General features: G+C 20.0%; 3 protein-coding genes across 3 annotated transcripts; 1 reads left to right on the forward strand and 2 right to left on the reverse strand.

Moving 5' to 3' along the window:
- Nucleotides 1–259: 259 nt before the first annotated feature.
- On the reverse strand, nucleotides 260–1,530 carry LOC122720676 (60S ribosomal protein L18a). Its single transcript, XM_043947505.1, has 3 exons — nucleotides 1,399–1,530; nucleotides 772–951; nucleotides 260–673 (listed from the first exon to the last, which is right to left on the reverse strand). The coding sequence occupies exons 1-3, from the start codon at nucleotides 1,414–1,416 to the stop codon at nucleotides 338–340; spliced, it is 534 nt and encodes a 177-aa protein (XP_043803440.1). The 5' UTR covers nucleotides 1,417–1,530; the 3' UTR covers nucleotides 260–337.
- A 1,177-nt stretch (nucleotides 1,531–2,707) lies between these two features.
- LOC122720704 (5-aminolevulinate synthase, erythroid-specific, mitochondrial) lies at nucleotides 2,708–4,987 on the reverse strand. Its single transcript, XM_043947585.1, has 3 exons — nucleotides 4,703–4,987; nucleotides 3,172–4,456; nucleotides 2,708–3,082 (listed from the first exon to the last, which is right to left on the reverse strand). The coding sequence occupies exons 2-3, from the start codon at nucleotides 4,441–4,443 to the stop codon at nucleotides 2,831–2,833; spliced, it is 1,524 nt and encodes a 507-aa protein (XP_043803520.1). The 5' UTR covers nucleotides 4,444–4,456; nucleotides 4,703–4,987; the 3' UTR covers nucleotides 2,708–2,830.
- Nucleotides 4,988–11,818: 6,831 nt separating this feature from the next.
- Nucleotides 11,819–14,373, forward strand: LOC122720643 (protein disulfide-isomerase A3). The gene is made up of 5 exons (XM_043947445.1): nucleotides 11,819–12,064; nucleotides 12,329–12,560; nucleotides 12,639–12,847; nucleotides 12,927–13,037; nucleotides 13,125–14,373. The coding sequence occupies exons 1-5, from the start codon at nucleotides 11,919–11,921 to the stop codon at nucleotides 13,897–13,899; spliced, it is 1,473 nt and encodes a 490-aa protein (XP_043803380.1). The 5' UTR covers nucleotides 11,819–11,918; the 3' UTR covers nucleotides 13,900–14,373.
- Nucleotides 14,374–15,127: the final 754 nt, after the last annotated feature.

Here is a 15,127-nt window from a genome sequence, read left to right on the forward strand (position 1 = left end):
CATAAATGAGTCAATAAATTACATGCGTAATCGTTTAGATTTTTATACAAATTTGATATTATTAAACTTATTATTAATTAAAATAAAAATTTAAAAAATAGCTTATATATATAATAAATATAGTTTATATATTATACGTAAGCGTATATAGTTAAATATAATTATATAAACTTTTAAAATTATTGAAATCTTGAAAATTTAATTATTTAAAATATAAAATAGAACTAATAAAAAATTTGGGTAAATAAAAATTGCATCATACAATAAATGTTTTTTTATTTCATTTAGAATAATATATTTGATGTCAATATGCAAATCATTTAAATCTGAAAAATATTTAAAGGAAATAGGTACGTGGTTTTCTAACACTGAAAAGTGGCATACGATTCCTATGATGAATACGTTTTGGTAATGGGAATCTGATTTTTGAATCATGGAATTGCTTGACTTGTGGTCTTCTACAATTTGCAGCTTTTACAACTTCAACTTTAATAATTTGAATAGAATGAGCACGAGCACGATGACGAGCTCCCATATCTCTATAACATTGAGTTACAGCACCACTTACAGAAAGATCTCTGTATTCTCTATACATATTATGAGTTCCAGATCTAGAATCATATCTTAACCAAATTCCAAAATTCTTGATTTTAACTGGAGATTTTTCTGGTATCTAAAAAATAATATATATTCCATAAAATATTTCATAGAAATTTATACTTTAATATTTAATGAATTTTTCCTTAAATTAAAATTTTATATAACAATTACCTGTTTCAATGAAACAATTTCTCCTGTAGATTTTTTAAATTTTTTAAGTTGCCGTAAGAAATACCAAAATCTAGATTTTGCAACAATGGCATCAGGTGCAAATATTCTCATTTTATATAATGGTGTAGATTTTTCTTTTTCAGTCGGTAATTTACGACCTATTACTTCAAATTCCTTCAACTATAAAAAAGATTTTATTAGTTTTCAATTCAAACTAATTTTTTTAATACTTCTACATTTATTTCTGTTTTTTCAATTTTTTATTTTTGTTTTAAGTTTCGTCAATTATATTAAAGTCAATATGTATGTATAATAAAATTTAACATATTAAAATTAAATTTTATTAAAATTTTTTTTTCTTAACTCATATTATTCATAAAGATGAAAATAAATTTTATTATATTTTATATTTACTAAATATAAAAATTGACAAAACTATAAATCATGAGGACATGTGTTAGCAACAATGTCATGTTAGGTTAAGTCATTATTAATATATAATTTACAAATATTAAATAAATCATATTATAATACATAAAGTATAGTAATTATAGAATATTTTTTTAATTGGTAAATTTGCTATTCTTAAAATATACTTTTTAAATATAATTTGAAATATTTCCTTACTTCCCCCTTTGCCTTCATTTTGCTGTTCGTACAATATAACGATAAACCGGAAAAAGATCACAGTATTTTCAACCAGCTCGGAAACGAAGTCATTTAATTTTCTAGTGAAATATTATAATTTAACCATAGACAAAATATAACATAGATTTAACTGCTAATAAAATTTTATTATTTGTAAAATAAATTTTAATTTTAGATTATAAGATTAAATTGTGATAAGATGATATAAAAGAATAAATCATTTTTCAATCCCTAATCATAAAATAAATCATCGAAATTGATCGGTTATAATTTTATCATTATTATAAGATGAGAATAATATATTTTATTTAATAAGAATTATATATTATATTTTTTTATATTGTATTAATATATGTAAAGATTTATTATAAAAAATTTCATGTTCTTTATATATAGAATATCTTTATAATTTGAAATCTTTAAATATTCTTATTGATAGTATCTTTAATGGATAACGTAAAGACTTACATAATAGAGAATAAGATTTGTATGGTGAAATCAAACAATTGTTATCATTTTTGAAAAGATATTTAAAAAAAAAATACAATTAAAATTACAGTTAAAATTAAATATTAAAATTAGATATTAAAATTAATTTTACAATATTATTATCAAAGATTTTATCTAAAATTTAGGTATTTAAATTAAATAGGAGATATTAGTATATGTTAAAACATATATATTATGTAAATAATATAATAATATATTAAATTAATATAAATTAATGTGATTCACATATAAAAATAATACTTCTGAATTAAATTATTGTGTTTCAAGAGAAACAATAATTTTGTTGTTTTTTATTCAATTATTATATTTAATTTATTGAATTTTATTGAATATGTGATTGTCTTAATTAATTAATAATTATTATAAACAAGATTTTTTAAACTATAAAAAATACTATTGCGGTTACTGAACATAAAATATCATGCTTAATATATTGTTTATAAGGAAGAAAATAATTGTTCCTTATCATATTATATAACGATTAATAATCAATTGAAAAAAAAATTCGAGACATCAACAGGAAGCTATTATATTTTATATTATTTATGTAAATATTGTAATAGATAAAAATTTCTCGTTACGACGCGTAACAATATTAAATAATTAAGGAATGATATGTCACTTAAATGTTAATATTTTTTAAAGATAACAAATTTAAAATTTTATATTTGAAAATCGTAATTTTAAATCGTTGAAAAATTGAATGAGTAAATATTAATATGTCATTTCATAATACTTTATTTAAAGCTTTTTATAATCAAATTAACTTTGATTAATTTTTAACATTTCAGCTATTGAATTATTCAATAGCATAGATATTCATATAATATAAATTTGTAAATACATAAATAAATTATAATCATATTATACAGATTTTTTAAATTTTTAGATTTAATATTTGTCAATGAACCTGAATTACACATGGAATGTTGTTTGATTTATGTTTAATTGTTGGTATATTCAATCGATGAAAAACATGTAATATATCTTTTACAAATTGATCCATCATAGTTTGAGTATGTTTTGGAGTTGGAGCTAGCCTTAATTTTTCTTCTCCTTTAGGAACAGTTGGATAATTAATTGCTTGAACATAATGTCCTTTATCTTTTATTAATAAATCAGCTAACTGACTACATAATAATGGATCACCAATCTGAAAAAAAATTTATATTTAAATTTAATGTATAAGAAATAATACAAATAATATAATAATTATTTAAGTAATATACAAGAAAAATATACTTTTATTGGTATGATATGAGAAGGTGATTGTTCTAGTGGAAGATTTGCAGTACTTAAAATAGATTTCATATAAGCTACATTTTTTTGATGATTGGCCCTTAATAATCTTCCTTCATCAGAAGCTAAAATTTCAATAGCTGTCAAGGCACCATATAATACTGTTGGTGGTAATGAAGTTGTGAAAATAAAACCTGCTGCATAACTTCGTATTATATCTATTAATTTACCAGATCCAACAATATAACCACCAACATTACCAAAAGCTTTTCCAAGAGTGCCAGATATAATATCCATTTTATGAAGTACCCAATCTCTTTCTCCAATACCAGCGCCTGAATAACCATATAATCCAACAGCATGGACTTCATCAACAAATGTTAGAGCATTATATTTATGTGCAATATCACATAAGTCTTCCAAAGGACATATATCACCAGTCATAGAATGTACTGTTTCAAATGCTACAATTTTTGGTATACTTTTATCTATTTTGGAAAGAAGTTCTTCAAGATGTTGTACATCATTATGCCTAAAAATATGCTTTGGTACTCCACTGTTTTTTATACCCTGAATCATAGATGCATGATTTCCAGCATCAGAAAAAATATGACAATGTGGTAGAAGTTTTGCTAAAGTATATAAAGTAGAATCATTAGCAACAAAACAAGAGGTAAATAACAAACCAGCTTCTTTTTGATGCAAAGAAGCAAGTCTTTTTTCTAATATTTCATGTCCCATGGAATTTCCAGATATATTTCTGGTTCCTCCTGCTCCTGTACCAAATTTGTCTAATGCTTCTCGAACAGAATGTATTACTGTAGGATGTCGTGACATTCCTAAATAATCATTAGAACACCAAACAGTGATTGGTTTTTCTCCCCAAGAATATTCTATTGCAGTTGGAAAATTCTCTGCTAATCGATTGACTTTTTTAAATACTCTATAAGAGTGGTCTTTTTTTTTTTTCATAATCTGTTCATGAAAAAATTCTTCATATGGAAAACTTGCTTTTTCCTTTGATTCTATGGATGATACATTGATAATATCTTCTTCAATTATAGTACTAGCAATTTTTATAGCATTTTGTTCTTTAGCAAGAAATGGACATTGACCATTTATAGTATTTTCAATTTGTTGAGTATCTGCAATATCTGTCTGAGTACTAAAAAACTGAGACATTACTGGACAAAGTTGACGATAATTCATAATTATAGAAGTTCCATAATTTCGAATATAATTTGCAGAAAGATGAGTTAAAAATGGACAAGGCATGTTTTTAAATTGCCTAAAACATATAAAATTAAAATGTACAAAGATTGAATAAAAATTACATTTATTATTTTCAATTAATATATATATAAATTTTTTAAAATTACAATATTTATAAATTTTTAAACAATAATGAAGAATCGCTTTATTTCAAAAAAGGCTGTATTAAGGTCACTCAGACGTTATGCAAAACAAAGTTAAAAGAGAAAGTGAAATGACAAGTCATGATGATATGACATTTAAAGATTTTAAAATCACTTACCTATTATAATACTGAACAAGTGTTGCACTTTAATGTAATAGATACAATGATGAAAAAATTAAAATATATAAAAAATAAATGACAAATAAAAGAAACTTGTTTGTTATGACCGATTACTTAATGAATTCTATTATAAAATTAAGAAGTAAAATCGCACAACCTCTCTTAACGACAGATAGGCCAGAACTGAATAAGTGAATGTATCAGCATCGGCTTTACGAAGTTCGTTTATTAACAGTCTTAAAAAAGTTGGGTCGATTCAAGAAATCGAACAGGACATTTTACGTGATTTTCATTATTTTACGAAAAATTGTTTTACATAAATGATTGTAAATCATCGATTTTATATAAATGTTATGATTAAAACTAAAATAAATTTTTAAATTTAGCAAGTAAAATTTTTAGCAGCTATTTAATTATTTCAATACAAATAAATTTAACTTAAAGCTCTTATCCAAAAAAAAAGATCAATTTAATTAATGAAATATCATCATTTTCTATTCTAATTCTTTTTATGATATGATTTTTATTGATATACGTTAGTATTATTTAATGAAACAACCAAATATGCAAGACAAGATTTAAGCAAAGTATGAATAATATGAATAATAAACAATGAATATAACATAATTCATATTGATTTCAGTTGAAAAATCTTAAAAATAAAAAAAATATTATACAAGTTCATTTATAAGTTTTTCTTTTTTAAATTTTATTTTATTCTCGTCTTTACTTAAAAAAAAAAATACTAAATTTTCAATAAAATATTTATTTATTCAATAAAATATCTATACAATAGTACATGTTTTAAGATTTGATTGTAATAATAATTACAATAATTTACCATAATATTAAAAGATATTTTTTGATATTTATAATATTAATTAATTGTAAATGTCAAACATAAATGAAATTCTCGTCTTCTTAGCTATTTATTTTATAAGATAATGTAGCGCTTTTGAAATTAATTGAAATTTATATTTTACCATATGTAATATTTAACATATCTATTTTGGATATATTATATTTTTTTTTTATTCTGCAAATTCTCTATTAGATGCAAATAAATAACCAATCATTATCATTAAAAGGTTATCGTTATAATTCAATAAGTCCGTGCATTAAAATATAATCTATTTTATCTATCTTCATATGCATTTTTATGTGATAAAATGATAATTGTAATTATTAAATATCACTAAATTGCACACAAATATATAATAATAATAATATATAATAATAATATACGATTAATTATTTTTTAATGTTACTTTATTATTTATCTTTCATATTTTTATTTTTATTACAATAATGTTGACTTTGTTTTTTTTTTATTTTTGTTAAAAATGATGATAGAATTTTTTTTAAATTATTGTTAATTATTGTTTATACGATACTATTACGTAAATGATCTTAATATAATGTAATAGCAAAACATCAATTAATATTATATTAATAAATATTATATTTTGCTAATCCAAATATAATTATTAAATATAATTAAATACAATTAAATATAAATTATATTTATTTATAATCTAAAAATAAGTTTGTCGTGATCATTATTACATAATCTCTTAGAAAATAATAAGTTTTAATATATATGCATTATTTCTTGTTAAATAAAAAAATTTTAAAAATTTTCTTGCATTCTTATTATTGTAAATGATTTTTTATAACGTTTTATTTAGAATTATGTTCGAAAAAAAATGTTTTATTAATTTAAATCATTTATAATCATTTTTTAATAAATCAGTAATTTGTGTTTAACGAATCGGATTATTTTTTATTTTTTATAAAAATCAAATATATATTTGATAATATTTTTTATTATATTTTTATTCTTAATATTTATATATTTCATACTAGATATATAAAAATTATATAAATGTTTATATTTGATTATTTTCAAAACTAGAATAGAAACTGTATATATGTCTAATAAATTATCTTTAATTTTTAACTGTTTTTGAACTTCTGTTTATTTAAATTATGAACTTTTTAATTTTAATTGTAAGTATCAAAGATTTATTCTTAAAATGTTCTCCGGAAACCTGATAAAAAATCAATGTGCGTAATATATATTGAATTCTCTGACGACTTTGAACTGTATGCAAAACTTTCATACATTTTTTAGAATCATCATGTAGCTCTCATTTCTAAATTATATTATTCTTTATTTTGTTTTTTAATTTATTTATCATTATATTTATATCATAAATTTGTTTTGTAAATCAGAATTATTTGAATTTAGCTCAAAGAAAAAACTAATCTTTAATTAATTTTATACACACGCACACACGCATCCATGCATACGTGTTAATTATATTATAGTAATTCAATAGTAATTCAAAAAAATTAAGCAAACATATAAACTTTATTCATATATATGTATGAACTTAGGAAATAACAATTTTTTTCCAAATTGAATTTAAAAGGAAAAATCATGTCTCCATTACGATCAATTGTCAGCGGATAATTGAGCTATTCAGTTCCAGTTTGAGTACGTACCAATATTTGAAAGAGTGCATATACAAGATAAATAGTATTCCCAAGAACATTTAAGAAAAATATACTCATTACTATAATTATTTTCACAAGTATTCCGAATGTAGCTGTCAATATATACATTGCTATTGCAAGGCACATTTTCTATAGAAATCATTAACTAAAATTATGTATCGATAAGAAACAAAGGAAAAACGAAAAAAATAATATATACAAAACAAGAAAAATATGTATATATGTAAAAGATTCATCTTTTAAAATTAATTAAAATTAATTAATTAAAACTGAAATATTGATAATCAAATGAATATATGCAAATTATTAAGAATATTGAGCATTTAATGAACGATTTATTTTTTTTTTTAAAGTTGCATATCATAAACATAGTATTTTAAATTTTGGTACATAATTTAATATGTTTTTATTATGTATTTATACATACATTTACGGAATCGAATCATGAACATGAACAAAATCATATGATCGAAATTTATATTTGTTAACTAATTCACAATTTTGAAATAAATTATTTTTTATCGCATATTAATTTTTTTATGAAATTATTCATTGTTAACATAAATATATCGCAATAACAAATATAAATTGTTTTTAAATAAAAATTATTAAATACAGTCCATTATAAAAAAAACAATGCATTTTAAACAAAAATAATGAATGTTTATATCGATATTTTATTAATTAGATTTTTTTAATTAGAACTGAAGAACTAATATTATGTATATGTACATTTTTAAATTATAATGAAAAATAATATAATTAGTTATATAATACTAAGTAAAATATTTATAATGTAATACGAAATAGACAGAAAATTTAAAGGATTCAGGAATTATAAAAAAAAAATTCTTTGACTTATTTTTCGAATTATAAATAATTAATTTAATTTTGTATTAAATGAAATGAAACGAAGATATTATCGATGAAAACTGAACTATCTCATTTTATATAGTATAAAATTAAATTGTTTATAAAGACAAACGAACGTTATATTTGTTAGTTTCTAAAATTAAATTTAAAGTTTCTATCTACCTTGCATAATATCACTTAGAAGTAATTTGTTTTTTTATGAAGATTTATATTAATATTTTATTTTAATTTTTTATAATAATTTAATATAGTTTTAATGTACTAACAATAGTGTAATAATATTAAATGATATTTTAATGATTTTTCCATCAATGTAATTTGATTTGTAAAAATATTTAATTCTGAATATTTATCTATTTATTTAATTTTAAATGATTTTATTATTTATGAATCTAATTCTGAATCTATTTTCTAAAATATCAAATTGTAATATTTATAAATTACTAATTATCAAGAATAAAATTGAAATTAAATTATATTTTTATGACTTATAATAATAATATAATTTTAATTATTATTAATTTATATTTATATAATAATAAAAATTTTTAATTAATTTAATATTTATAATTATATATTATTTATAATTATAATTTATAATTAATATTATAATTAATAATTCATTTAAACTTTCAATCTGAAAATTATAAAAGATGTATGTAAATTAACATATATCATTAATAGATATTTGAAATATTTATAATTTTCAAATATTTGTATTTGTAACAAAAATTACTATATTATTTTAATTTCATATTTTTATATTTGTGTTTTCAAATATTTTATTAAATAATTATGTTATATAATTATATATATATATTTTTATATACTTTATTATATAATTATATAAATAATATAAAATATATATAAAAATATCAATTTCAAAAAATCATAAATTAAAAATTTTTAGTAGAAAAAAAATTTAAATCGTTAAATTTAAATTTAAAATAATTTAAATAATTTAAATTCAAAATAACATATATAATAAATAATGATTAAATAATTATAAAATAAGATATTATTATATAATTTTTTTTTGTTTTCTTATTACACTATTGCTTCAAAATATAATATTCTATAATTGTAAAAATATATGTATAATTGTAAAAATATAATATTCTATAATTAATTCTATAATTTCCATCAGAATTCATTTTTTTCTTTAAACTTTATAAATAGGCTAGTAGCAAATTACATACATCATTATTAAAAAATTAAAATAGAAATATATTTTGATAATATTTTTAAATATAATAAAGAAATTTACTATAATTTTCTAATATTAATATCAAAATTTTTATCATTTTTTAAAATATATATAAAAATTATAATAAATATATATAATAAAATTGTTGTTTTATATAATTTTAATATTACAAATATATCAAAATAGTAGTAATATAGTAATTGTATTTCAAATATATTTTTAGCTCACAATTTTGAATTTTTTTTATAAATTTGTAAATTTTTTATCATTTTCATTTTTATGTTCATTTAATGTCTTTTACTAGTTATTAAATTTGTTTTATATTCTTATTAATTATTTGTTTTATATTCTTATTAATTTTTAATTTTTGTTTCTTTATTTCTTTTTAGAAATTATAATTTTGTTTAAAAATGTTTGTTTTAAACTTGCTTTACTTATATTTGTTTAAAATCAATGTAAATGATATAGATTTCACAATAACAAATTTTCTTAGAATAAAAAAAAATAAAAATAATAATAATAAAATAATTTTGTTTCAAAATCATTTTTTTTATAAAATTTCATACTTGTCAATATTTTTTTTTTTTAATGAAATTCTATATTTCTTTTTTATAATCTTTTAAGCAGAAAAAATTTAAAAATTAAATCTATAATATCATAAAGTTTCTTAAGATTGAAATTAAATAATAAACTTTTATATTTTACTCATTCATTATCTTTCTATTTCAAAATTATATATTCAAAATAATAATCATTTGCATCAACACAATAATTAAATATGATTAAATATATTTATTTAATTAATTGAATTATGATTGAATTGATAATTATTAATTGAATAATGATTTATATATTTATGTTTTGTCCCATTTTTTGATAATGATTTGTTAAGATAAATAATATTTTTAATTTTCCTGAAAAATAGAAATCCAATGAAATTTGATTATTCAATCGTTTATCTTTGTCTAATCTAACAGAAAAATTATAAAAAAAATTTGTTATTTCTTATTCTAGAATAATGAACTAGTTACTTATCATATTAAAATTACATGTTTTTCACACAATTTAATGATAATATCTGTTAAAAAACTTAGCAACTTTTGACAAACACTTAAATAAATCTATTCTGAATATAATTATTAAAAAAATTATATATATTTAGACCATATCTATAGAAAAATAGATAATCTATACACCTTGTAAAACTTGCACTCTTGCAAAATATTCAGTATTACCAAACATAAAAATTTAAAGAAAAAAGTAGGAAAAGAAATTTTTTCCACTTTCATTCATTGTTACGCAATTTTATATGATTTTATTTGTAATCTTTTTAACTAATACGAATTTATCTTTATATATATATCTTTATAATTATATTAAAAATAATATTGGGAATGGAAATAATGTGACGTTATAGTACTTTTTTTTACGTTGAAAAAATATTTTTTTCATAAGATCATGTTATATTTGGTATGTATATGAGCAATGATACTGTTATATATTCGAGATTATTTAATAGATTTATGATTTATTCACGATCGTATGATTGCAAAAATTACTATTATAATATATCAAACTATTACCTTATATATTTATAAATATGGTCTATTATACAAATTCACAAATCAAAGATATCGAAAAACAAAGAAAATGATATTATTTGTGGAAAAAATAATATGATATAAAATATGATACATAGAGATTTCATATGTTATCTTATATTATCTTATATATTTTATCTCGAAATAAATTATTTTATTTTGCAAGCAATAATTATAAATAAATAATTTTTCGACATCTATATATTATTTTTACAATTTTTTTTAAATTAAAATTATAAAGAAATAATTATAAATTGAATATTAATATTTCAAATTAAAATTTAATTTTTTCGAAATTATAATTTCCAGAATATATACATTATGAACATTATGAATATTACTTAAAGTAACTTTAAGTAATTATTAAGTAACATTACTTTAAAAGAGTAAACTAAAAATTAATAAATAAAATAAAATAAAATATATATTTCAGACTTAACAATGATTAAATTGCATTTTGTAAATATTTATACATTATTTTGAAAGTAAAAATTTTCATTATTAATTTACATTTAACATTCGCAGTTGTGTTTATAAATATATAGTTATATATATATATATATATATATATATATAAAACTATATATTGTTTCAAGATGCAATGATATTGCTCACTGTGTATCTTGCCTAATATTTGCAAAAACAATGTTGCCACTTTGAATATTATATTTTATATATAAAGTACTTATTTAAATTGTAATCAACTCTATTCTAAACGAGAGATAAAATGACAATAAAAATTTTTTTTAATTCCTTTTCTTAAATTAAAGATCAATGAAATAATTTTATCGTTGACATATATTTAAAATCTTATCTTATTCATATATTAAATGTTGTATTATATACAATGAAAATACATCCCCACGCAGTGAAATATTCAGTAGAAACAGCCAATCAGGACACGACAGCACTGCGTGGCTATCTTGGCTAACTTATTGTTGAAGCCACGTCGAGCAGTATCTTTTGAAGAAAACGATCAGAATTGAATTTGATTTAAAAATAAGTTTCCACAATGCTATTTAAATATTTTAACTTTCTTTTTTTGGTTTTCACTTTAGTCTTAGCTGAAGAAAAAGATGTGGTGGAGCTAACTGACGAAACTTTTAACCATGAATTAGAACGGCTTGAAAACACGCTTGTTATGTTTTACGCACCATGGTAAGAAGTTTCTTTTCAATAATTATATATTTTCAGAATTGGAGACAATTTTATTATTTTATTATTTTATCGTATGTATTACAATTATAAAAAAAACCAATTTAAGAAAAATATTTTTGAAAGTTTCAATAGTTTCAAATGCCGGCTTATAATATATTAATAACTAATATTTTAATTATTATATAAGAAAATATAAAAATAATCCAATTTTGATTTTAAGATATTTTAAGATATTTAATTTAATTATATGAATATTTGTTTCAGGTGTGGTCATTGCAAACGATTGAAACCAGAATATGCAAAAGCTGCTGAAATGCTTTTAGATAATGATCCATCAATTACTCTTGCTAAAGTTGATTGTACAGAAAATGGAAAGGATACTTGCAACAAGTATTCTGTTAGTGGTTATCCAACATTGAAGATCTTTTCTAAAGGTGATTTTGTTAGTGATTACAATGGACCTAGAGAAGCTGTTGGCATTGTTAAGTATATGAAGGTAATTAGAATTTTGATAATATAGAAGTTACTTAAATATTTCATATAAAATATTTCATATAGTTTTAATATATTTTAGGCACAAGTTGGTCCAGCATCTAAAGAATTAAATGAAGAAAGTTGTTTAAAGTCATTTTTAGATTCTGATGAAGTAAGTGTTGTAGGTTTCTTTGAAAAAGAAGATTTATCTTTAGCAACAACTTTTCATGCTGTCTCTAAAAAACTTAAAGAAAAAGTTAGATTTGCACACACAACTGCCAAATTTCTTATGGAAAAAGAAGGGCATAAGTAATTTATTTATATTATAATAAATTTATATTATAAGTAATATTAAACATAGAATAAAATATATTTTTTTTATTTACAGGAATACTATTGTTTTATATAGACCAAAAATTTTGCAAAATAAATTTGAAGCAAACATTGTGAAATATGATGAAACTATGGGTGATATTCAAGAATTTATTAATAAGAATTAGTATGTTTTACGAATATTTGTATTATTATATATATAAATATTTATATTATATTTGAAGTATTTGCTAAAATTGAATATTTATTTTAGTTTTGGTATTGCGGGAGTTCGTACACGAGATAATACAGCAGAATTTAAAAATCCATTAGTTGTTGCATATTATGCAGTAGATTATATCAAGAATCCAAAGGGTACAAACTATTGGCGTAATAGAATTATCAAAGTTGCTAAGGACTTCCCTAATTTGAACTTCGCTATTTCTTCCAAAGATGATTTTCAGCACGAATTGAATGATTTTGGAATTGATTTTGTTAAAGGTGATAAACCTGTTATATTGGCACGAAATATTAATAACCAAAAATTTGTTATGAAAGATGAATTCTCCGTTAGTACATTTGAAGCATTCTTAAAAGATATGGAAGCTGGTGTTTTAGAACCATATCTAAAGTCTGAACCAATTCCCGAAGATAATTCTGGAAATGTTAAAATTGCGGTAGCTCGAAATTTTGACGAACTTGTTACAAATAATGACAAAGATACATTGATTGAATTTTATGCACCTTGGTGCGGTCATTGCAAAAAATTAGCTCCTGTTTATGATGAATTAGGTGAAAAACTTGCGAATGAGGATGTTGAGATCATAAAGTTCGATGCTACTGCTAATGATGTTCCTGGCCCATATGAAGTTCGAGGTTTCCCTACACTTTATTGGGCACCTAAAAACTCTAAAAATAATCCAATTAAGTATGAAGGTGGCAGAGAGCTTGATGATTTTATTAAATATATTGCTAAACATGCAACCAACGAATTAAAAGGATTTGATCGTAAAGGCAAAAGTGTTAAGCCGAAGAGTGATGAATTGTAAATTTTTTCATTATAGATATGTGATTGGTTTATTACATACAATTTTAACATATATCTCAGCAAAACTTGAAGTGAAATTTTCTTTGTACAATTTATGAGTGTGAGAAAAGTACTGTATCTAGCTAAAAACGTAAAAGCAAAAAATTTTTCTAATTCCAGAGACAGATTCTAGAAAGCAATTAAAAATCTTTGGTAATGCGACTGCATTTATTTTACAATGTATTTGAAAAATAAAGTGAATAACTAGAGTAGGATCATCTATATATATTATATAACTTTATAATGTTATATACTATGTAAACTGTGCAGAATTGATATTACATCAAAGTTTTCCAGATCTAACAAATAATACTTAAGATTTAATTTTTCATTCCATTTTTCATATTTTATTATATATTAGATTAAAGTCAATAAATTATCTTATTTATATCAAAAATAAAATAAATTGTTTTTTTATAAAATTTTGCATTGAGAATCTAATAATATCTTTATTTTTTAGTATTAAGCTCCCTAATATATAATTTTTATATAAATAAAAATTCATTGTACAATGTATTTTGCATATTGATATATCTTCAAAGATCTTTTTTAAATTATAACAAACTGGTTGAATTTAATATTTAAATTTATAGATTTTTAATTATTTCAGGAGTAATAATTTACAAAAATTAATAAGTAATTTTTATTATTAATTACAATTTAATATATGGAATAATATATTTAAATATATGGAGTAAAGATTAATTAATTGTAGAGTAATCTATGAAAACTCAAAAAATTCCTGATTTTATTTTCCTAATTATAAAAAAGTGTTTTCTTTTTCATTTTAATTATAATGAAAAAGTAAAACGTATTAAAAAAGTATTACATACAAATTATTGCATTTTTATTCTTGGAAGTATCTTTTTTAATTTTACTATTGGCATGACTAATTAGAATATTATAAAATTATTTAGAGAACTGTGGAAACGTAGAAAATAGTAAATATTTCCTATTTTTTCTTTACATATTCGTTTCATGTATAAATATGTACTTTTGGTATTCAAAATTAAAATAATATATTTATCATACATATAGGGTTTTAATATATTCGTTTTGTTCATTTTTGGAGAGCATCTAAAGGTCAAAATAAATATAAAAGTTGAGACTTATTTATTAAATTATAAATAATTAAATTTAAATTTGTGTTAAATGAAATTGTAGGAATGAAGTGTGATGGTGATGCAACG

The sequence above is a fragment of the Apis laboriosa genome, unplaced genomic scaffold (genome assembly GCF_014066325.1).
Source record: "Apis laboriosa isolate Shangri-la unplaced genomic scaffold, ASM1406632v1 scaffold1321_cov151, whole genome shotgun sequence".
NCBI classification, from domain to species: Eukaryota; Metazoa; Arthropoda; class Insecta; order Hymenoptera; family Apidae; genus Apis; species Apis laboriosa.